This window comes from Centruroides sculpturatus, unplaced genomic scaffold, assembly GCF_000671375.1.
Source record: "Centruroides sculpturatus isolate CEXI.00-Female unplaced genomic scaffold, Cexi_2.0 scaffold72, whole genome shotgun sequence".
Classification (NCBI taxonomy): domain Eukaryota; kingdom Metazoa; phylum Arthropoda; class Arachnida; order Scorpiones; family Buthidae; genus Centruroides; species Centruroides sculpturatus.
In genome coordinates, this window is record NW_019384336.1 from 409,870 (window position 1) to 429,716 (window position 19,847).

The following is a 19,847-nucleotide window of genomic DNA, read 5'->3' on the forward strand; positions in this document are numbered from 1 at the left end:
AAATTTGTTATTTGACGAATTTTATAAAAAATTTAAATGCTAATAACGAGTAAAATCGTCATTAAGTCCGACCCTATTCGAGATATGAGACACGACCCACTTATATCTCCACACCCGCTCGACCTTTAACCGCCAAAATTTAATAGTGTCAATCCTCCTAATACAAAAGCCTCCCTGCAAACTTTCAAAAAATTTCGACAAAAATCACAGGAGTTAGTAAGCTTTAAACAGGGTGAACGAAATCGTGCCCCCACCACACACATCCTTACATACAGAAGAAACCCCCTGACATTTTTGGCATTTCTCGACGTTTCAAGGTCCGGAGTCCAAAAATGTAAAAATCTTCGGGGGAGGGGGGTCATTTTTTTGTCCGATCGCCATACTTTTCCTCTGTTATACATAAGCAGGGAAAGTAAAAATCTCAATGGTAATTGCGTAAGAGTAAAGTCAACATGGGATAAACGTATAATTAATTAGAAAATATTTAATTATTTGGATAAAGGAAAATTTCTTTCTAGTATATTAATGTTTACGAAATTTTCCTCTATAATCTATACAAAATTATTAACAAATTTATATTGAATTATCTTAATTTATAAACTATTAAAACAATAGAAAATATTTAAATTTGCATAAATATGTGTGTGTTTTTTTAAATAAAGAACAATTTAATTTAATGATTTAAATATAAATTTACTATCACACCCTCGAATTTAACGGGTTTTAATATAATTTATTTGTTCAGGTAACATTGACATAGTTTTTTTTATTATTTTTTTGAAGGAAAAGCTTTTATTTTTATGTAAATAGAGTTCAACAGTAACAGAAAATAATAGGAGCTTCACTTTTTAATACTTCCTTTATTCCCAGTAGCGTATCAAATCGAGATAATACGGTATGAATATCATCAGCCTGGTAGGAATGTTTGGGATTATTCTTTTAATAACTTTAATAATTACATCAAATATAAGTGAGTACGGAATTTTTCTTATATAGTTTTTAATTATTAAATTATATTAATGAAAAAATTAATATGTTCTAACAGATTGTATAGAAATTGAAGGGGATTTTAGTGGAAGTGGTTATCCAGAAAGAGAAGAAACTGTAAGTCATAAAATGCTAAATATTATTAAATATCTTTTCTGTAAATTATTCAAAAAGTATTGTATAAATCTATTTATACGTATGTTTGTATTAAATTTTAGATAGACTCCTTATTTGAAAATGTCTATCGGAGATACAAAAATAGAACTGTAAGTAGTCAAATCTTTATTAATTTTTTTAACCTAAAATTCAAGTTTTTCTGTTGTAAAAAATATATTTAAAAAATAATCGTTCGGAATATATCTTGCATACAAGACTTATCCTATTCGACATAAAACAATTTTTTTTTCCTGAAGGCTTGTTCGAGAGCTCCTATTTTCCCATTGCACAGACTTGTAAGTTCTCTCTCTTTTTTATCTTTTTAGTATTTATGAAACCTTTTTTCCCAATATTTTATGAATAATATTACAGATAATAACTACTCTAATGCAACGAGAAGTCAATAGTGTAAGTGTACAATAGTATCTTAGTTTGTCTTTTCAATATTCGAATGTAATACATTTTGCTTTTATACAGAAAGTGGCGCAATGGTGGAGGAATAATCCAAAGTGTTCTGATTGGTACGATACGATCGAAGTAAGTAAATTAAATACTGTTACTTTATTTTTTTGCTAAGCTAACATTTTATACGTATTTTTCATTCCTTTTCAGAGGAGCTGCAATGTTAGATTAACAGATACCGTTCTATGTTAAATTCTGAAGAAAAATTAACTCTTCGTTGTGAAAAATTTATTTTAAATTTTTAATTTTTTCTATATTGAAGTTATACATGAATGGATATTTTTCCCCTAGTGTTTTTGTATATAAATTTCTGGCTTTTTTACTAAAATCGGCGGTTTATGTATGCTACTTCACGTTGAGTCGTGAGCCCAAAACAAAAATGTAGAAAAATAAAAACGAAAATTTCGTGTGTTTTCACGTCTATTTTTTTTGTCATTTTTTGTTTTAATAATAGCTCTTAGCGGCCGGAAATCGTGACCAAACCCGATTTTTCGTGCCCGTCGTAGATTATCACTTTTGGGCGACGGCAATGGGGTGGCTAGTATACTGAAGGCCCTGGCCTTCCAAATATCTGGATGAAATGCCCATCGGAGAATTTAATTTGATCTCTACAACCGTAGAATGTATATTGAAGACCTGTTTTTTTACAACCTGTCTTCGATACATTAAACAATTTCTTCCCTAGACAGATCGCCCAAGTGTTACGTTGTCGTAACTAACAAAAACAAAAGGCAAGTTGATCGAACTACGACAATAATCATGAAAACTAAATGACTGAAATGGCATTACAGTAGTAAATTTTATAGGAAATATTTGAAATATGAAAGCGTGTGTTGTTAACTCATGGCCGTTCGCCTAAGCTTTCAGGTATCTCGCGACCCCCTCTGGCACATCACTCTTTCACCTCAGTACAGTTAAGATTTAATTAAGTTATAAGATTTAATGCAAAATAGATGCCGATATACGGAATTTTGCAATGAGGGTTTTTACATTTTTGTGCTGGCAGAGGGTCAAAACGTCGAGAAATGGAGGAAAAGTATGGGAGGGGGTAAGAATTTGACAGATAACCATACTTTCCCTTTATTATATTCTATAAATTCTGTAATAGCATTTATTTAATTTCGAAATAAATCGTGATATCACGTAAAAATTCAATTCTTACGTTGTAAAAACTTAATGAAATTCCCACGTTTACTTTAGTAAGAGACTTCCTCTTCCTGATCTTTACACCTGCTTCGCTCTGCCAATAAAAGGTATAATAAATAATCTCCCCGAAGACGAACAATTTACAGTTGATTCGAAGAAGTTACGAAGTATAAATATAATATGATGAAATTAATTGAATTAATTCTGTTCTCCTCCCGTAAGTCATTATTTAAAATATTTTCTAAACAAATATGCATTTTTATTTATATATTTTCCTGAAGTTTTATATATGCTATTTAAAATTTATATTAGTTTGCATAAATAAAATACTAATTTATTTTCCAAACTGATTAACGACCTACCAGTGGCCAAGCGGTCCGTTCCCCGAACACTGGTAGTTCGGTCGTGGGTTCGCGCCTCGCTAGGAAGGGCTAGCCGCGTGGATTTTTAGATTTTCTCCACGTCTGTAACTCCCGAATAGGGGCCAGTTACTCTTAAAAACACCTCCCGAGGAAGTGTATCCCCTAAGCGGATCGCCCACATTGCCTTGCCGTAACTTAGTAAATAAACAAACCAAACTGAATGATTCTGTTCCCCTTGTAATAGACAATTAATTCTGTTTCCTTTATGTTTTTCAAAACGGGTAATAATTATAAAAACAAATTAAATGTTTTCTTGTTTTTTTCCTATTCTAGTTAGCTGCTGGAAAATCTTTGTGGATGTCAATACGTCAAATGGAACTGACTATTTAATTACGTGTAACGGTACAATATACAACAGAACTGAGTATTTTATGATGTGTAATGATACCGACAATTCCGTTATATGTAACGAAAGCATTAAAAATATAATCGAATATTTCGCCATATGTTCACACGTTTTAGAGGAAGAAAATAGTACAAAGAAGATTAATAGCATTAATAGAAAGCCTACCAAACCTAAAAACCCATCGAAAATAAGTATAAAGATAGTAAAAGATTCGAGCGAAGAAAGCAGCGAAGAAGTCATCGAAAGTATATCATTTCCTGCGAAACAATTAGAACAAGCAAAGTATAAGAATAAAAAATTATATAAAAAGCCCAAATCTATAGAAAAAAAGCTAATGAAAAAAGCCAAAAAAATTATAAAGAAAACAATTCGAGGAAAACCGTCAAAGAAAAAAATTCAACGGAAATCATCAAAAAAACACGGAAAATAACTGAAACCGTATTGTGTGATTTAAAATATCATAAATACACTTTTAGTTGCTGTCATATTAGATATTAATGGAGTTATTACCGAAATAAAATTCAAAATTTGAATTTCTTGCATTTAAAATTGTAAGAAATTAATTTTTAATTGTCATTCAATTTAAATATTTGAAAATTATAAATTTATTTTATTTAAATAAAACTTTACTATTTTGATGTGGTGTATTTGTTTCTATTTAAGAATTAATTGACAAAAATATCAATTGTATACAAATAATTTATACAAAATCATAAAAAATATTTTAACTGAAATTCTATAATCAGTTTAATACAGTTTTAATTTAAGGAGAAATAAAATATTCGTTAATTTATTAAAATGATTGACAAAATATTAATTTGTGTGAAAAGTAGACCCCCTATAACACTGTAGATTATGAATTCCGTGTTGTACGAGTCACTTAGATTTTACAAATACGCGAGCCGTTCACAGCTCGGCACACGTATTTGTAAAATCTAAGTGACTCGTACAACACGGAATTCATATAAAACGGAATTATCGACAGTGTTATAGGGGGGTCGACTTTAATATAAAAATAAATATTAAAATTTTAATACAGGTTTCACGCTTCTTTTAGCAGAAAATAAAACACAATTAACAAATCACCTTCGATTAAATTAAATGTACTGTAGAAGTCAAATACGAAATATTTATTCAGCTGAAACTTAGCTGTATCGTTGGAGAAGCCATATTTAACTTATTATCAGAGAATATGAAGTCGATCTTCTGTTCATACATTTTCGTTGTATATTTTATAGGTACTGTACATTATTATCATAGTTACATTGTTAAGTACTGTATATACGGTATTAAATATTTTTTAAAATTATTTTTTAGTTATGGAAGGAAAAGAGGATAATTGTCCTGATATAATGATAGTAAGTTAATCAAATTTTATATAGTCTACTAAACGGGAAAATTGTTAATTATTTATGATTTAACTTTTTTTTTCTTTTAGTTTAAAAGTATTTATTTATGTCTTCATCAAACGGATAATGTAAATCAGGTATTATTATTTTTATAATATTAAAATTATGGTCTATGCTTCTTAAGAACGAAGTTTATAATAGTCTTCGGCACATCAGAAGATTTGAGTATAATAATGTAGGGGAGATCGAAGTATTAGTTGTATAAAGCATAAACACCAGCGCTCATTTAATATAGCTTAGTACATGCTTAATTCCTTTCTGGTAGTCTATAATGCTTTTTAAATACGAAAGGCACGTAATGTGTGATTCACGTAATACGTGCCTTAGGTCATTAATGTAAACAATTCTGCTAGCTTATTCCAAAAAATGTAAACCTACTTTGTTAAAGCCTTTAATTATGTGTCAGAGTAACCTCTAAATGAAAAAATATATATATTTAAAATTATAAAAGGAATTCCGTGGCTGGAACTCGAAGGAAAGTGCAGTTTATAGCATGAAATCTATACCGTAACCTTGGAACTGCTGATCCAAAATGGCGGCTTCATAGGGAACGTTGGTGTCTCGACGTTATGTTTAAGTTAAGACCTTGTTTAAATGTTGCCGGGAAAGTTAAGCAAGTGCTTTCTGGAATTTTTTAGTGATTGCATTTTAAAATAGATAATTAAGGATGAAATATATTAAAATATTAAATTAAATTAAATTATAATTAATATTGAAAATTTATACAGATGTGTACTTATCGCAGTGGTTCTATGAATAGGGTAAGCATAAAATAATTTTTTATTTTGTAATTTATATTTTTTTTAAACAACTTCACACTTCTCGATGCTTTAAATTCGTTTAAATTGTTATTAAATTAATTATTTAAATAATATAAAGTGTTTTTTTTATTTAGACAATAAAGGGAAAATTACGAAAATATATAGAAACCGTAAGAATTTAGTCAATTTGTAATTTCATATTAAAGTATCAAGCGCTGACTTTTTAAATATTTCTTTTTTAAATTTAACCTTAGGCAATGGACGACAATGCTAAAGAATGTGAAAAAGTAATTATGGTAAATATATGTTTATTTTATTAAATTTTGGAAGTAAAAACTTGAATATATATAATTAATTAATTGTTCTCTTTATATTTTTACAGGATTTTATAAATAATAATGATGATTGATATGTTTGGTTTCGTGTGTACAATTACGTGTTTTCAAATTTGATTATTTGTTCAAAATTTGAAATAAAATAAGGAGATTCTTAAGGGAGAGTGTGTTTTCCTTTTTATATTATATTTAATCCAATAGAAAATACCTTCATTAGCTTTACTCACTTGATTAATTGATTGACTCATTGACACGAAACGTTGAATAGAAACATATTTTTATACACACGTGGAGGCGTAAAGTAGTCAAAATCAGGCGCTTATTTCGGTAACGGAAACATTTCAAATCTCAAAAAAATAAATAAATGCTTTTTATGAGTTACGCGATATCAAAATTATTTAATTATGTTCGGTAGCTGGGCGTGGACCTCGTCTTTATTGTTCTTTGACGTCCGGCCTAAGTAGAAATGCAGAATCATTTATCACCGTGAACAAACATTTGAGCTTTCAGTGAGTAAAATCGTTAAGAACTTTATAAGAAGTTTCTCTATCATCAGTTTATCTAAGGGGTGATGATCAGTTGAACGTAATTTGATGTTGGTGAAGTTTTTCTTACCAGTGGCCGAGTTGATAAAACCACTGTACACTGGTAGTTGGTCGTGAATTTGCGAATCGCTAACAGGCTGGCCAAGTGGAGTTTTTCGGGTGTTTCTTTACGTTTGTTACACCTACAAAGAAGCCAGTTTCCCATAGAAAGTCCTCCCCGGAATTAACATCTTTTTGTACTTTTTCACTTGCATTTGAACAGTGAAACATTTGGGTAATCTGCGCCCAAGTGTTGCATTGTTTTATTCCATCAATCAAATTCTTTTTCACCTAGAGATTTTGGCTTCCCTGACTAAAGCTGTGAAGTGCCATTGCGTGCTTACTTTACTAAGCACGCAGTGGCTCTACTAGTGGACTTCGTTCGTGTACACTGTACATTTTGCTTATGTTACTGGTCCTTTCTTCTTATATAGCCTCTAGCAACTTAACCATTTTTTGTTGTTATCGATGATTTTCGTATTGTTATTTATTATTTTGTTAGTTTCTTTTTTTACACAATGTTATTTAAATACTGTCAATTTAATCATTATATAAATTACTAAAAGTTCTCCCGTGAAGCATGACGGGATACTTTTTTAAGAGAAGTAGAGATTGAAGAATTGAGAAGAGTAGAGATTTCAAGAAATTCAAGAAGAATTGCTAAAATCTTGGCAAAGCCATTCTTACTCGATGTTGCTCAAGTCGGACTTCACGGCCTTCGAGGTCTCGGAAGAAACTACTCTTGTAAGAATATTCTACACACGATGTAGGAAAATCCAGTCTCAATATATAGGTAAAATCTTGGTGTTTTTAAATTTAAATTTAAATTTAAATTTATTGGTCTTTCAACATCTAACCGTTGAAAGACCAATAAATTTAATGTGATTTAAATATATAACTTTTGTCTATCTAAGTTTTCTTTCTCCATTCTACGCTGAAAAATGAACATCATTATTCTATTAGTGTTTTAGACCAGCGGTGGCCAACCTTTCTAATCTCACAAACCACCGAACTGACAATTTTGAATCATTATCGTGAATTTTTTAAACAAATCCCTAATGTGTAAGAAAAAGCAACCAAGCATTTTGCATTTCTTTCGTAACACTTCGTGTAACCTTGAATTAATCAACATCCAAAGTTTTCCAACTAACACCAAAATTTCTCGCGGACCATCAGTGATGCACGGACCACCGGTTGGCGAACGATGTTTTAGACAATGCTTCACCAATACATAAAATTCCTTAAAAGTAAATACGGATGACCCATAATACTAGAACCACAGGATTTATGTTGTTCATTGTTTATTCTTTTACATGGTGTTGAGTAATTAGAAATGAATTCAAGTTATTTTAATGGTGGATAATCGCGATCAACGAATTGTCGAAGAATTTAACAGAACAACCAGATCGTTGTGTGTGATTATTTGGATGTCTGGATAACCTTTTAAACTGTACTGCCCACAAATTTACACTCTAAATATGAAACACGACCTCCCAATTCGCCCACTCTCTCGAACTTTTGCCAGCAAAATTTATTTCAAACTGGGTAAACAGAATCGTGCCTCCCCCCACACACAAAAAAACAAACATTCCATATATTCAGAAAAAAAAGCGATCAAAGATCCCTAAATCCAATAGTTATTTTCTGATCGATCGCCATTCTATCCCTTTGCTGTATATAACAGCCGAAAGTATTATAAAACGTGACTCTATAACCACTTCTTTGTTTTATTACACGACAATTTAATAGAATTACTACACGTTACACATTAAATAATTTATTAATTTATTAATTACACCGTAGAATTGATTTTAACAAATAAAATATTATTAATTAAAAATTTATACCGAGATTAAATGGAATCTGTCCGACTGTCAAATTTAATTTGTCCAAGTTAAATGCATCATTATTGACTAATTTTATAAACATTTACAAAATTTTTTAAAGTATCCGGAGATAAACTGAAATAAAAGATTGTTTTAAATGTTAGACTTAATAAGACACAATTTATGTAATTATTTTAATAGTTAGTAAATTATCATCTGTACTAACAGAATTAAAATAACAAGAGCGCCCACGGGATTTGCACCGAGTGAGTTGCCAACTTGCCATACATTATTTCGAAAATTCCGGTACTTGGAACTTCAACATTATACGTTATTTTCATTATTATTTATTTAAAACAAAGCGTACAACGTTATTAATTTAATAATAAAGCAAGCCGAATAATGCAATACGCTAAGGTATCGAATGCTAACAGGACTTTTGAATCTTTATCTGCAGGGACGACCCTATGGTCATAACTTGAAGGGAAGTAAAAGTGAAATCGTGTCTTCTTCTCGTTTGCCATCTTTGAAAAAGTAACATTAATCTTTTGCTACAACTTATTTGCTTTGTAATAAGCAAAAGTGTCCCCCAATTGGTTACCTTTAAACCTTGTAAGCTCATAACGAAAGAATTCGCACATACTTATAAGGTTATAAGCCTTACGAATGCTCACAACGTTGTAATGAAGCATTTATAACAAAAATTACCAACGCTCTAATTCACCGTTGAAAAAACTCTTGCAAAAATTGAATATTCAACGCAGGAACTTATCACGACAATTGAAAAAAAAGCATACAGTATTTAAATATGTAATATAATAAAATGATGATTATTATTTTAAATATGTTTGTTTTTACTTACATTATCATGAATTATTTTCACGGAATCTTCCAAATACATTTTTGGCATAGAGCCTTAATTTGAGCTAGAGGAACAATCGAGTCGCTTGCAGACTGCATTCCTTCAATGGAAAGACTTTATTCTTATAAAATACGTTTGCTTATTAAAATTTTACTGAAAAAAATAATAAAGGCAAAGAGTAAAACAATTTCGGAAGGGCAACTGCACTCGATGGCTCCTCCCTGTGGGTGCTCTTGATCAAAACTTACATTGTATGTATTGTAATCCAACCTATTTCTTGCCCAGTGTTTTTTCGAAGATTCATAGCACATGGCATTACTTATTTTTTCAAACGCTTTCTGTTTATCTTTTTGACGAGCTTCGTATTTTACCTGAAAAAATTATTCATTTTATTACAATCAAAAAATATTTATATCCAGCAGGTAAGACAGCCTTGCCCAGAAAAAAATAACAACAAAGATTAACCAATATAAGCTTCTGATCTGTATTATCAATTAATTTGCAATAAATAACTATAAACCTCGCTGGCTTTTAATACTGATCTACTATTGACATTTGAAATGTGATTCGTGTTGGCTCCTTATGTGATCGAAGTTGCTAACCTTAACGTCCGAAAGACTTCACATAAGAATTGTTTAAATAAAAAAAAATCTTGTAAAAACGCGAGAACAATTGCTTTTATGTACAAGTGAAGCTCAGCAATAAAATATAAAGGGCATGTTATACAGACTACAACTACAGGAAGCTTTTGTTGAAGCAATCTCACCGTGATAATAAGTAAGAAAAATGAACATCGGTACAGAAAAATATTTCGAGATCTACTTTGTGTCTTAAAATCGTTGCACCTACATTAATGTTTAGAGATTATTTAGGTGTTACTAAAGCAAAGAAAACCCAGAAAAATCCGCGTGGTTCGAACCCAGGACTAACTAATTACCAGTGTTCGGTGGTTTTATCCACTCGGCTACTGGAGGACATTTATTAGAATTTAGAAAGTACCGTTCAAAAATGAAAATCCTGAGTGGCTAGATGTGGAAAATTAAATACTTATAGACTTTTTATTCCACGCAAGCAAGTGTTATGTGCTACCTGTTGCAGTAATTAAGTAAATATAATACATATTTTTTAAAATTACATCCCTTTTAAAAATTATATTTAGTTTATTATTTTCTTAAGTAATTTTGCCAATAGATGACGATTCGTAAAAATCCGGCAAATGAATGTAGACAGCAATTAATTGATATATAGAAATTCAAACGATGTTTTGGGGGTGATATTTATGACATGATTTAAGTTAGAAGTATTTGAATGTAAATACCGAGTTTCGTAGCAATTGGTAGCACAAACGAACGAATAAACATCCAAATAAACAAATAAATAGATTTTTTAAAACTGCATTTTAATCATTAAAAATATTTATTATTTCAAAATCTATATGTAAATTTATATATTAGTTTTAAGTTTAGTAATTCTAGAATTGATTATGAAGAATATGATTTAGAACAGTGTTTCTTAACCTCTAACGAATCGTCGCCCCCTTCAATAAAACCGTTACCTATTATCGCTCCCTTTACTTCAAAATTTCAATGCCGAGGACCAAGACTAACGCCAAATTCGTACTGCATTGAATAGACTAGTGACTATTATAATGTTATTTGTTTAATTATTGTACGATATAACGAATAAAATATCCAATTATTCTTAATATAATGTTTTACTCTATCGCCCAGAAAATTGTTTTTAGCCCCCAAAATATAAATTGTTACTAATCGCCCTCTCAACATGGAAAAACGCCCACATGGGGGCGATATCGCCCCCGTTGAGAAACACTGATTTAAAATATTATAGAAACAGTTATGGAGAATAACTCACCCAACTGCTTTTATTCAAATATTGCTTCAACATTTCTAAACATATCACTTTCATCTATGTTATAAAATAATAAATGTAAAAATCTCAATAATCTTTTCAGAAATGAATTATTACAAATTTTATTAAATCTTCCTTTGCAAATAACTCTTACCGTAATATCTGCATCATATCCACATTTAGCATTATTTGTTTCAGGTTCTGTTACTTTTTCAAGAGCAATTTCTTCTTCTGGTATAGCTTCGTCACCTATACCTTCTTCGTCTTCAGCTTCATCTTCATCGGACATAGATCCAATACGATCATCATCATCATCATCAGAATCATCTTTATGGGTTGCTTGTGGTTGCATTGAAGCAGTGCTAGTAACAGTTGGATTATTAGTGGATTCTGTAGCAGTTGAAGTCGAATGTACTTCAACAGTTTCATCGGGCATTGATCCGACCGTGGTTTCAGTAGCAGTTGTAACAGGCGCTTCAGTTGTTGGAGTATCTTCGGAATCTCCGAAAACAACTACGGCTACGAAAATAAATAAATTAGATTTAAAATTGAATTATTTCTAATAAATAACGTTCAGTATTTATGTTTAAAATATCACTAAAACTTAATTTAATTGTTTAAACTTACAAGTGAGAAGAAATAGAAAAATAACGAGATTTTCCACGCTTTTAATGTAATAATCTTTCATAGTGACTACGGTAAGTCTTTCTTCATGCGAGAAATTAAAGTAAAAACAAATGAACAAATATACTGTATATTCCTGTTCCTTATTTAACAATAGTCAGGTGTTCTAAAATAATAATGGACATTTCTTTGCGTGATCAAAGTGAAATTAGACATCTTTAATTTAATTTTAATTTAGAGAAAAAGTTTAATAAAAATATGCAAGATATATATATAATGTGTATATATATATATTAAAAGTATAAGAATAATAAATGGTGATTTCAGTGACTTTTTGAATAACCCCTAACCAACATAGAAGTGTTACCATTCTACTTATCTATCTCGAGATTACACGAAATCTCCCGCCATTCCATTAAGAAAAAGTCTTTATCTTCCGACTAACTCTCGACTATTGCCTCCTCCGTCTTTTTACTTCAGTACCCCCATACGAGATCGGTTTCATCTCGTATGGGTAACGTGACCCTCACAATAGGTGTCATAATATAACCCACGACCTAGCAATAGGCCCTTTAGGATCAGGGGCGGACTAAGGCCTAGGCAACCTAGGCACGTGCCTAGGGCCCGTAATTTTTGGGGCTCCAAAAATTAGGTTTTTAATTTTTTAATTTTAAAAATAGGCCCGGAATTACAATGTTGCCTAGGGCCCGCTTTAGCCTTAGTCCGCCTCTGTTTAGGATGTCACTTCGGTCTTAGTTTACAATCCAGTGACGTAAAAGATACTTCCTGTTTATTACGTCACACGCACAAAACGTTACTTTTCGGTTCCGGTAAATCAAATAGCGTCATCATGTCTGTACACGATAAGATCAAACGTGTAGCCATTTCCTGAGTCACTTTGTATACATACAGTAATAAGTGTTAAGCTTGAAACAGGGTGAACAAAATGTGTCTGCCACACTTACACATTACACATACACTAATATCTATACATACAGAAATTACTCCCGAAGTTTTTGCATTTCTCGACATTTCAATGTGTTCTAACTCCAAAACTTAAAATCTAGGGGAGGGGGAGGTGCTAGTTTTTTGACGGATCTCTGTTATAACAGCTGGGAAAGTAATAATTGTTATGTGACCACAATGAGCATATAACTTTCCTATACCTAAGTAATGTTTACTTACCCGTAATTAACTTTTACTAAAGTCGTGTAACACTTAATATTTGTTTTCCTTTATAAAACTAAACTTATGTATAGTATAGGACTATAGGTTAATATTTTTTATTTTGTACAGAAACACTTCGAACTTAGTAAAAGAAATCTGAGTGACCAATCCGATCGTATATATTTATAATCATCTCTACGATCAATCTAATCGTAATAATATAGAAATAACCATTAAAGTTTCAAGACAGGTTCCACGCCTCTTTTAGCAGGAAATAAAACACAATGAACAAATCACATTCGATTAAATTGAATGTAGAATTTAAATATGAGCTATTTATTCAGCTGCTTCGTTCGAGAAGTTTTATTTCGTTGAAAATGAAGACATTATTCTGTTTATACATTATCCTTGTCTATTTTATGGGTATGTATTTTATTACTTTATTTTATATTATATTGTTAAGTACTGTATATACAATATTAAATATTTTTTGAATTATTTTATTTAGCTATCGAAGGAAACGAGAATTGCCATCCCGATATGAAGAACCAGGTAAGTTAATCAAATCTTTTAAAAGTGTTCATTATTCATTATTTACGGTTTATTATTTTAGTTTAAAAGTATATATGAATGCCTTTATCAAACGGATAATGAAACTCAGGTAGAAATTTTTTTATTTTTTTATTTTCTATACTTAAAATATTTATTCTAAGATCTATCGTTAATATAATCTTATAATATAATAATGATAATCAATAAATTATTATATTATTAAATAATACGTTATTATGATTTAATTAAACAGATATGCAATGATTACCATGGTTTTATGAGTTGGGTAAGCATAAAATATTTTTATTTATTTATTTATTTGCCTTGCTTGATGTTTTTATTTCGTTTAAATTGTTATTAAATTAATTATTTAAATAATATAAAGTGTTTTCATATTTAGGAAATGTGGAAAGAATTAGGAAAATTTGTAGAAACTGTAAGAACTTAGTCAATATGTAATTTGATATTAAAGTATAACCGCTGACTTTTTAAATATTTCTTTTTTAAATTTAACCTTAGGCAATGGAGAACAATGCTAAAGAATGTGAAAATATAGTTATGGTAATAAATATTTATTTTATTAAATTTTAAAAATACAAACTTCAATATATATAATTAATTGTTCTCTTTATATTTCTTTACAGGATTTTATAAATAATAATAACGATTGATATGTTTGGTTTCGTGTGTACAATTACGTATTTTCAAATTTGATTAATTGTTCAGAATTTGAAATAAAATAAGGAGATTCTTAAGGGAGAGTGTGTTTTCCTTTTTATATTATATTTAATCCAATAGTAAATACTTTCATTAGCTTTACTCACTTGATTAATTGATTGACTCATTGACACGAAATGTTAAGTAGAAACTGATTTTTTATAGAGACACGTGGAGTTTTCGGATTTTATTCGTGTCTGTAACACCTAAATGGAGGCCAGTTTCTTACAGAAAGTCCTCCTGGGAGGCTTCCTCTCTCGGCAGTCGCGTTACCATATACAAACAAAGTTGGTGTTGTTTTAGTATAGTCGATATACTGTATACTGGTCCTTGCGCTACCAATAGCCCCAATGCTACGATACTGGTTTAATAAATATTTCTGCCACTTCGAGCGCTTCGATCGCGTCTAGGCGTAAGTTTGGCTGGAGCATAGAAAGAATCAGCAGCAAACACTCGAAATTATTTTAGAGAGAGGGGATTAAAAGTCAGTAAATTTAGGTCTTGGATTTCAAATTAGAGGAAAAAGAAGAAATTCCAACTATTTAGACAAGATATTCAACATATTTACAGGCACATAATAACTAAGAGGTTATTTGAGGATGATGAGTTAGTGGTTGACAAATAAAATGGGTAAATGTAGGATGATAAGAATTCATACAATATTATTAGATATTGAGAGTGATAGTGATTAGTGATGACACGGAGACTAAAAGGAAGACATGCTAGTGATATTTTAAACTTATATAAACAAAGGACAGGTGTAGTAGGTCATCAATAAATCTTTATTCATATTCTTGATAGTGCAAAATATTATATAAATTACCAAAATATATAGAGCCAATGCGAGTGTCTTAAGAAATGTAATTTCTCGTCTCAAAAATACGGAACTATTTCATCCCAAATACTATTTCTCACTATACTAAATCAAGTAAAATTGTCTATCACACTTTATGTAGTGTTAAGGGTCTCCCCTGAACTGGAAAATCTAAGAAATAAACCACATATGTTAATGATGCATAAAGTGATACACTCCTCCGAGTATTTTCCTTCTCATTAAAGAGAAGTAATGCGCCTTGTTTGAGTGGAAAGTGAATTTACGTCTAACGAGACACAAAAGTGATTCAAAACCTTTCAGTCGAGTTCTTCGACGTGCTACGGGAATAAAAAAAATTGTATCCCGTTTTAAATATAAAAAAATATTAATTAATTTCACCAAACCCATTTATATTTTAAGTGCTTTATCGAATTAAATTTTAAAAATATTCTAATTATTTNTACCGAAGAGCTTTCTGGCTTAAAAACTCTAAAATAAACGCGAAAAGCCTTAAAATTAAAACTCTAAAGTAAATTCTAAAGAAAAACAATCGAATAATCGGATTTTTACAACCGATTGTGCCCAACACTAAACAGAACTCGCCCAGGAAATAAGGCATATGAGCCGGGGCGGTTCTAACAAGTAAGTTTTCTGGGGCCTAGGGCTTATTGAAGTCGAATGGGGCCCCATTTTTTGTTAGATTAAGAATTGACATTGCCTTATAAGGCAGGATTGTCATTATTATTAGTCTCTTTATAGCATTCGAATTCGAGAGAGTGGATTTAAAAATTGCAACTTGGGGACCCGACCAATTACGTTACATTCATTACAATAAAACAAATAATAGTATTAATTATCATTATTATTATATTATTAATATTAACTATCTTTTATTATATGATAAGTGCTCATTGTTAATGAAAAAGTATTAAACATTTATGATGCTAATTCAATTTTTGTCGGACCTTGAGACTGGGGTCCCAGGGCTTAAGTCCTATTAGACCCTATGTAGATCCTTCCCTACCTCTGCGGAGGATGGATAAGGTGCTTATTGTACAGTACCTGTCGTTCTTTCCTCTACAGATGTCATAACCAGGAGATGACTCTGGTTCGACATAGTACAGTTGTACAGTACGTAGTTACCGGCGTTAACCGAGCATAACTCACTAAACCCAGCATAATAATAATGGGAATGCCAGAAGTTTTGTTAAATGATTTCGGCGTGCCGCCAGACAAAAAACAGTTTGGAAACCATTGGTCTAAAGTATAAAAAATCTCCTGGGTTCTAACATGGTGTGATTCTAACAGGTTCTAAAGAATCTCCTGGGTTCTGGTAGAAGTTACAATATTGCCGCGTTACACACGCGGCAATATTGTAACATCTACCAGAAAAGTGCGCAATAAAATTTTATTATAAAACTTCTATTCTAATTTTAATCCTTCTCTCGCGCTTCCAGACCGGAGGTGCTCGAATTCCCATTAGCCGTTCTACGCGCTTCCGCTTCACTGGCATGGGCCATCGTATAGGCCAAATATCCCATGTCCAGAAGTGTTTGTATACATCGACAGTCTTTAGACAGAATATGTATTCCACTTTCGGTAGTTATTACAATAAATCCAGGCGAACGGGTATATCCGAAAGGAATTACACGAAAAATTCAAAAAAATCTCCAAAAAACAAAATACGAATCGAATCCAACACACGATAGATTTTTTCTCTCGAAAATAAACAAAGTTTGAACGAAAGTCTAAAGATTTTACTACAATTTAACTACTTGAAACGGCGACAGAGCACGTGACACGGCGCGATGTAAACAGAAACCACGTGGCCGCGGCTAATTTACATATCCAGGCGGCGATGATAAAAAAAAGCTAATTTTATCGAACAAGATAAGAATATTATTTATCGAAATAGCTCTTTATATTATTTACGTAATTAAATAATAAAAAAGCAAAAATAAACGTAAGTTTATTAAAGGAGTTTGACGTTTTCTGCGGTACTACACGGCTTTGCGCGGGAAGAAATGTCGGCGGTCGAGGAGTCTGGACTGCGATATTTTGTTCAGAGGAAAAAAAAACGAAGATGATCTCACCTGGACGGAAGGTAAGCGTTAGTTTAATTAAGCTTGGTTATTTTTGATGTAGACGAAAGAGGGAAAAAAACGATATTAGCCGCCATACTCTGTGTCCTAATAGAATTACAGTGTTTAGCCAGACGATTTTTGTGGCGGTTTCGTACGGTTAAAATGATATGATGACGTATTTAATGACGTAAAGAGCAGCCCGCTTCTAAGCACGACATATTATACCGTAGCAATACATAGTAATATATCGAAACGTGTATACGACGTAAAGGAAATTAAAATATAGGCTATATTTTCGGCCTTTCCGCTCTGTGAGCACTAACTGGGCCACAGTTAACCGTCGTCGTTCTCGTACTTTCCCTTTTCGACTTTTTACTAAAGAAATGAACGGAGAGAATACGGTTTTCCCAACGATTCTTTACGAAGTGATACCCTCTTTTCGGGAAGAGTACGTAATTTCCGGTTTTTCTAAGCGTGGGCTCGAAGGTTTGGCCGGAATTGGCATTTTTAGAGTTTCCTTTAAGAGAGGTTTCGTTTTTACCTCTGCCTCGACCACCTACCCTTTTGACGGGTCTGCGGTTTGTGCCCGGATCCCGGTTAATTGCTGGGCTTATCCGGGTTGCGCAGCTCTCCGGAGTGCTTCCTCTGGCCGTTCTGGCAGTACGGGCGAAAGCGTTTGTTTCGGGCTCTGGAGGTCTCCTCGGAAGGCCCGCCTGTGGGCGGAGTGGCGCTTTCCGTTACGGTGGTGTCGCCGTGGGGATCTTGTGTTTCGTGGGACGCCGCCAGACTCGATGTACTGGTCTTTGTACTGCCAGTAGCTCCTATGGTACGATACTGATGTAATAAATATTTATGCCACTTCGAGTGCATCGAGGGGTAAGTTTGGTTCGGGTATAGAGAGTAGGCTGTAAATGTTAATGTGTGAAATTTTCTTAGTTTTCGCTCAGATATTGCTTTTATTCGTTTTAAGAGACTGCTTATAAATACTTTATTTATTTGTAAATGTTGTTAATATTTATATTTCTATTAACTGTCACTTTCACGATTTTAGACTTTAAATTGATTAGACTGTTTGTTTGTTTTTTGCTTACAATTTGTGTTCATTTTTAAATAATTTTGGGAGTTTTTGTTAAGGGTAAGAAAAGACATGCCTAACTAACTATTTTTGAGTATATATTACTATGGGGTGGTGTTGGTAAAATTTTTGAGTCTGGAAGAAAAGGGATTAAATGAGAGTTCTATATGATTCTCTAATTAAATTTATATAAATGTTAATGCAGGTGTAGATAGGTTAATGGTGCAGAATGTTATAAACTACCAAATACAGAAAAACAATGTAAATGTTGTAAGGAATTGCATTTCTTATGCCAAAAATACAGTAGATCCCCCTATAAAACCGTTTCCTATAGTTATGATTCCTATAAAAATTGTGGCAGTATCCGTAAACGACGGTAAAAATAACTCCTATAATACGTAAAACGTCATCGGGCAGCCGAACTACTTTCCCGCCGTCCGTAGCGCCACGCTACGGACGTTTAGGCGGATAAATTGAGTTTAGTATCGTCTGTTCATATAATTATATATAAATTAGGTACTGTACATATAATTATATATTAATTATATATAAATTAGGTACTGTATATATAATTATATATTAACTTAATTTATTGTAACTTTATTATAATTAAATATATATTTTTCGCCGTCTAGCGTCACGCTACGGCGAGTTAGGCGACCTATCGTCTGTCCAGTACTGTAATTTTATACATTTCTTGTGAAAGAAACATTTCTTATTTAACGGCCATAAAAATTATTTATATTAAGGATGTCTCCAAAGGTCAACGAAGTTTTCGCAGAAAAATAATATCAGAAATCGCGGCCGCGGTTTGATGCGCTGTTCCGCGACGAAACCAAGCTTTAGCAACGGGCGTAGTCGAACGGTACACACTCGGTAAGCAATCCTACAATTTTTTGTTTATAACGTAGTTTATACGGATTATTTTCAAAAAAATATACGTATTTTGGAAATGTTGAATCGAATTAGTCTAGAATCGATTAATTTTATGAAAGAAAACCTTTCAAACAGCCGTAGTCCGTAAACTATGATTCCTACAAAATTGATTCATAAAGAACGGAACGTATCTACCGTCTTATAGGGGGATCTACTGTACATCTCAAAACCTGCTATGCTAGGCTCAAAAACCAGATTGAATACGAGAACAATATTTCAGTGATCTAATATATTAGATGTGGCCAACAGGTTAGTTATTAACATCTAACAAAGGCCAATAGGAAATTCATACTATATAAGAGATATATCAACATACTTGTTATATGGAAGAATGGATCACAGGTAGAGGAGTTTGTATGATGCATAAGTGATAATCCTTATGGGCTCACGTTACAACTTGACCAGTCAAGTGAAAGAGAGGTACATTTTCTAGATCTGCAATATTCTTAGAAGGAGGTAACATTCTAACTAATGTCTGTCACAAACCTGAATTTGAGCCAATTTACATTCCAGCTAACTCCCATGACTTGTACAGATACAAAAAATCACCGCCACCCCTCAATATATGCATCAGAAGAATTGTTGTTGAAATAGCAGGACGATTCCATCCCACTATTTCAACAAGCCTCCATGTTAAAAACATCTAAGTGGGGAACATATCAGAGAGATGGAGGCACTTCAAATTTTCAAGGCAAACAAGAAATGGAGTTGCA

The 19,847-nt window shown here is 31.9% G+C and overlaps 2 protein-coding genes and 2 long non-coding RNA genes across 6 annotated transcripts; 3 read left to right on the forward strand and 1 right to left on the reverse strand.

The window, feature by feature from the left end:
* Nucleotides 1–711: 711 nt before the first annotated feature.
* Nucleotides 712–2,043, forward strand: LOC111631627. 3 transcript variants are annotated; one of them, XM_023375924.1, is made up of 8 exons: nucleotides 712–745; nucleotides 871–970; nucleotides 1,046–1,104; nucleotides 1,206–1,253; nucleotides 1,401–1,439; nucleotides 1,516–1,551; nucleotides 1,621–1,680; nucleotides 1,756–2,043. In XM_023375924.1, the coding sequence occupies exons 2-8, from the start codon at nucleotides 898–900 to the stop codon at nucleotides 1,795–1,797; spliced, it is 357 nt and encodes a 118-aa protein (XP_023231692.1). In that variant the 5' UTR covers nucleotides 712–745; nucleotides 871–897; the 3' UTR covers nucleotides 1,798–2,043. The 3 variants fall into 3 exon arrangements, with proteins under 3 accessions (XP_023231692.1, XP_023231701.1, XP_023231684.1); XM_023375933.1 differs by having other exon boundaries at nucleotides 724–745; nucleotides 874–970; XM_023375916.1 differs by lacking the exon at nucleotides 712–745 and having other exon boundaries at nucleotides 819–970.
* A 2,632-nt stretch (nucleotides 2,044–4,675) lies between these two features.
* LOC111631713 lies at nucleotides 4,676–4,973 on the forward strand. Its single transcript, XR_002757753.1, has 3 exons — nucleotides 4,676–4,757; nucleotides 4,837–4,877; nucleotides 4,958–4,973. It is a non-coding gene; the product is annotated as an uncharacterized LOC111631713 (long non-coding RNA).
* Nucleotides 4,974–8,455: 3,482 nt separating this feature from the next.
* LOC111631693 (guanine nucleotide-binding protein-like 3 homolog) lies at nucleotides 8,456–11,862 on the reverse strand. The gene is made up of 5 exons (XM_023376001.1): nucleotides 11,793–11,862; nucleotides 11,320–11,684; nucleotides 11,169–11,222; nucleotides 9,545–9,667; nucleotides 8,456–8,569 (listed from the first exon to the last, which is right to left on the reverse strand). The coding sequence occupies exons 1-5, from the start codon at nucleotides 11,851–11,853 to the stop codon at nucleotides 8,528–8,530; spliced, it is 645 nt and encodes a 214-aa protein (XP_023231769.1). The 5' UTR covers nucleotides 11,854–11,862; the 3' UTR covers nucleotides 8,456–8,527.
* A 1,227-nt stretch (nucleotides 11,863–13,089) lies between these two features.
* LOC111631672 lies at nucleotides 13,090–14,267 on the forward strand. The gene is made up of 6 exons (XR_002757740.1): nucleotides 13,090–13,508; nucleotides 13,570–13,617; nucleotides 13,762–13,794; nucleotides 13,909–13,944; nucleotides 14,028–14,069; nucleotides 14,153–14,267. It is a non-coding gene; the product is annotated as an uncharacterized LOC111631672 (long non-coding RNA).
* Nucleotides 14,268–19,847: the final 5,580 nt, after the last annotated feature.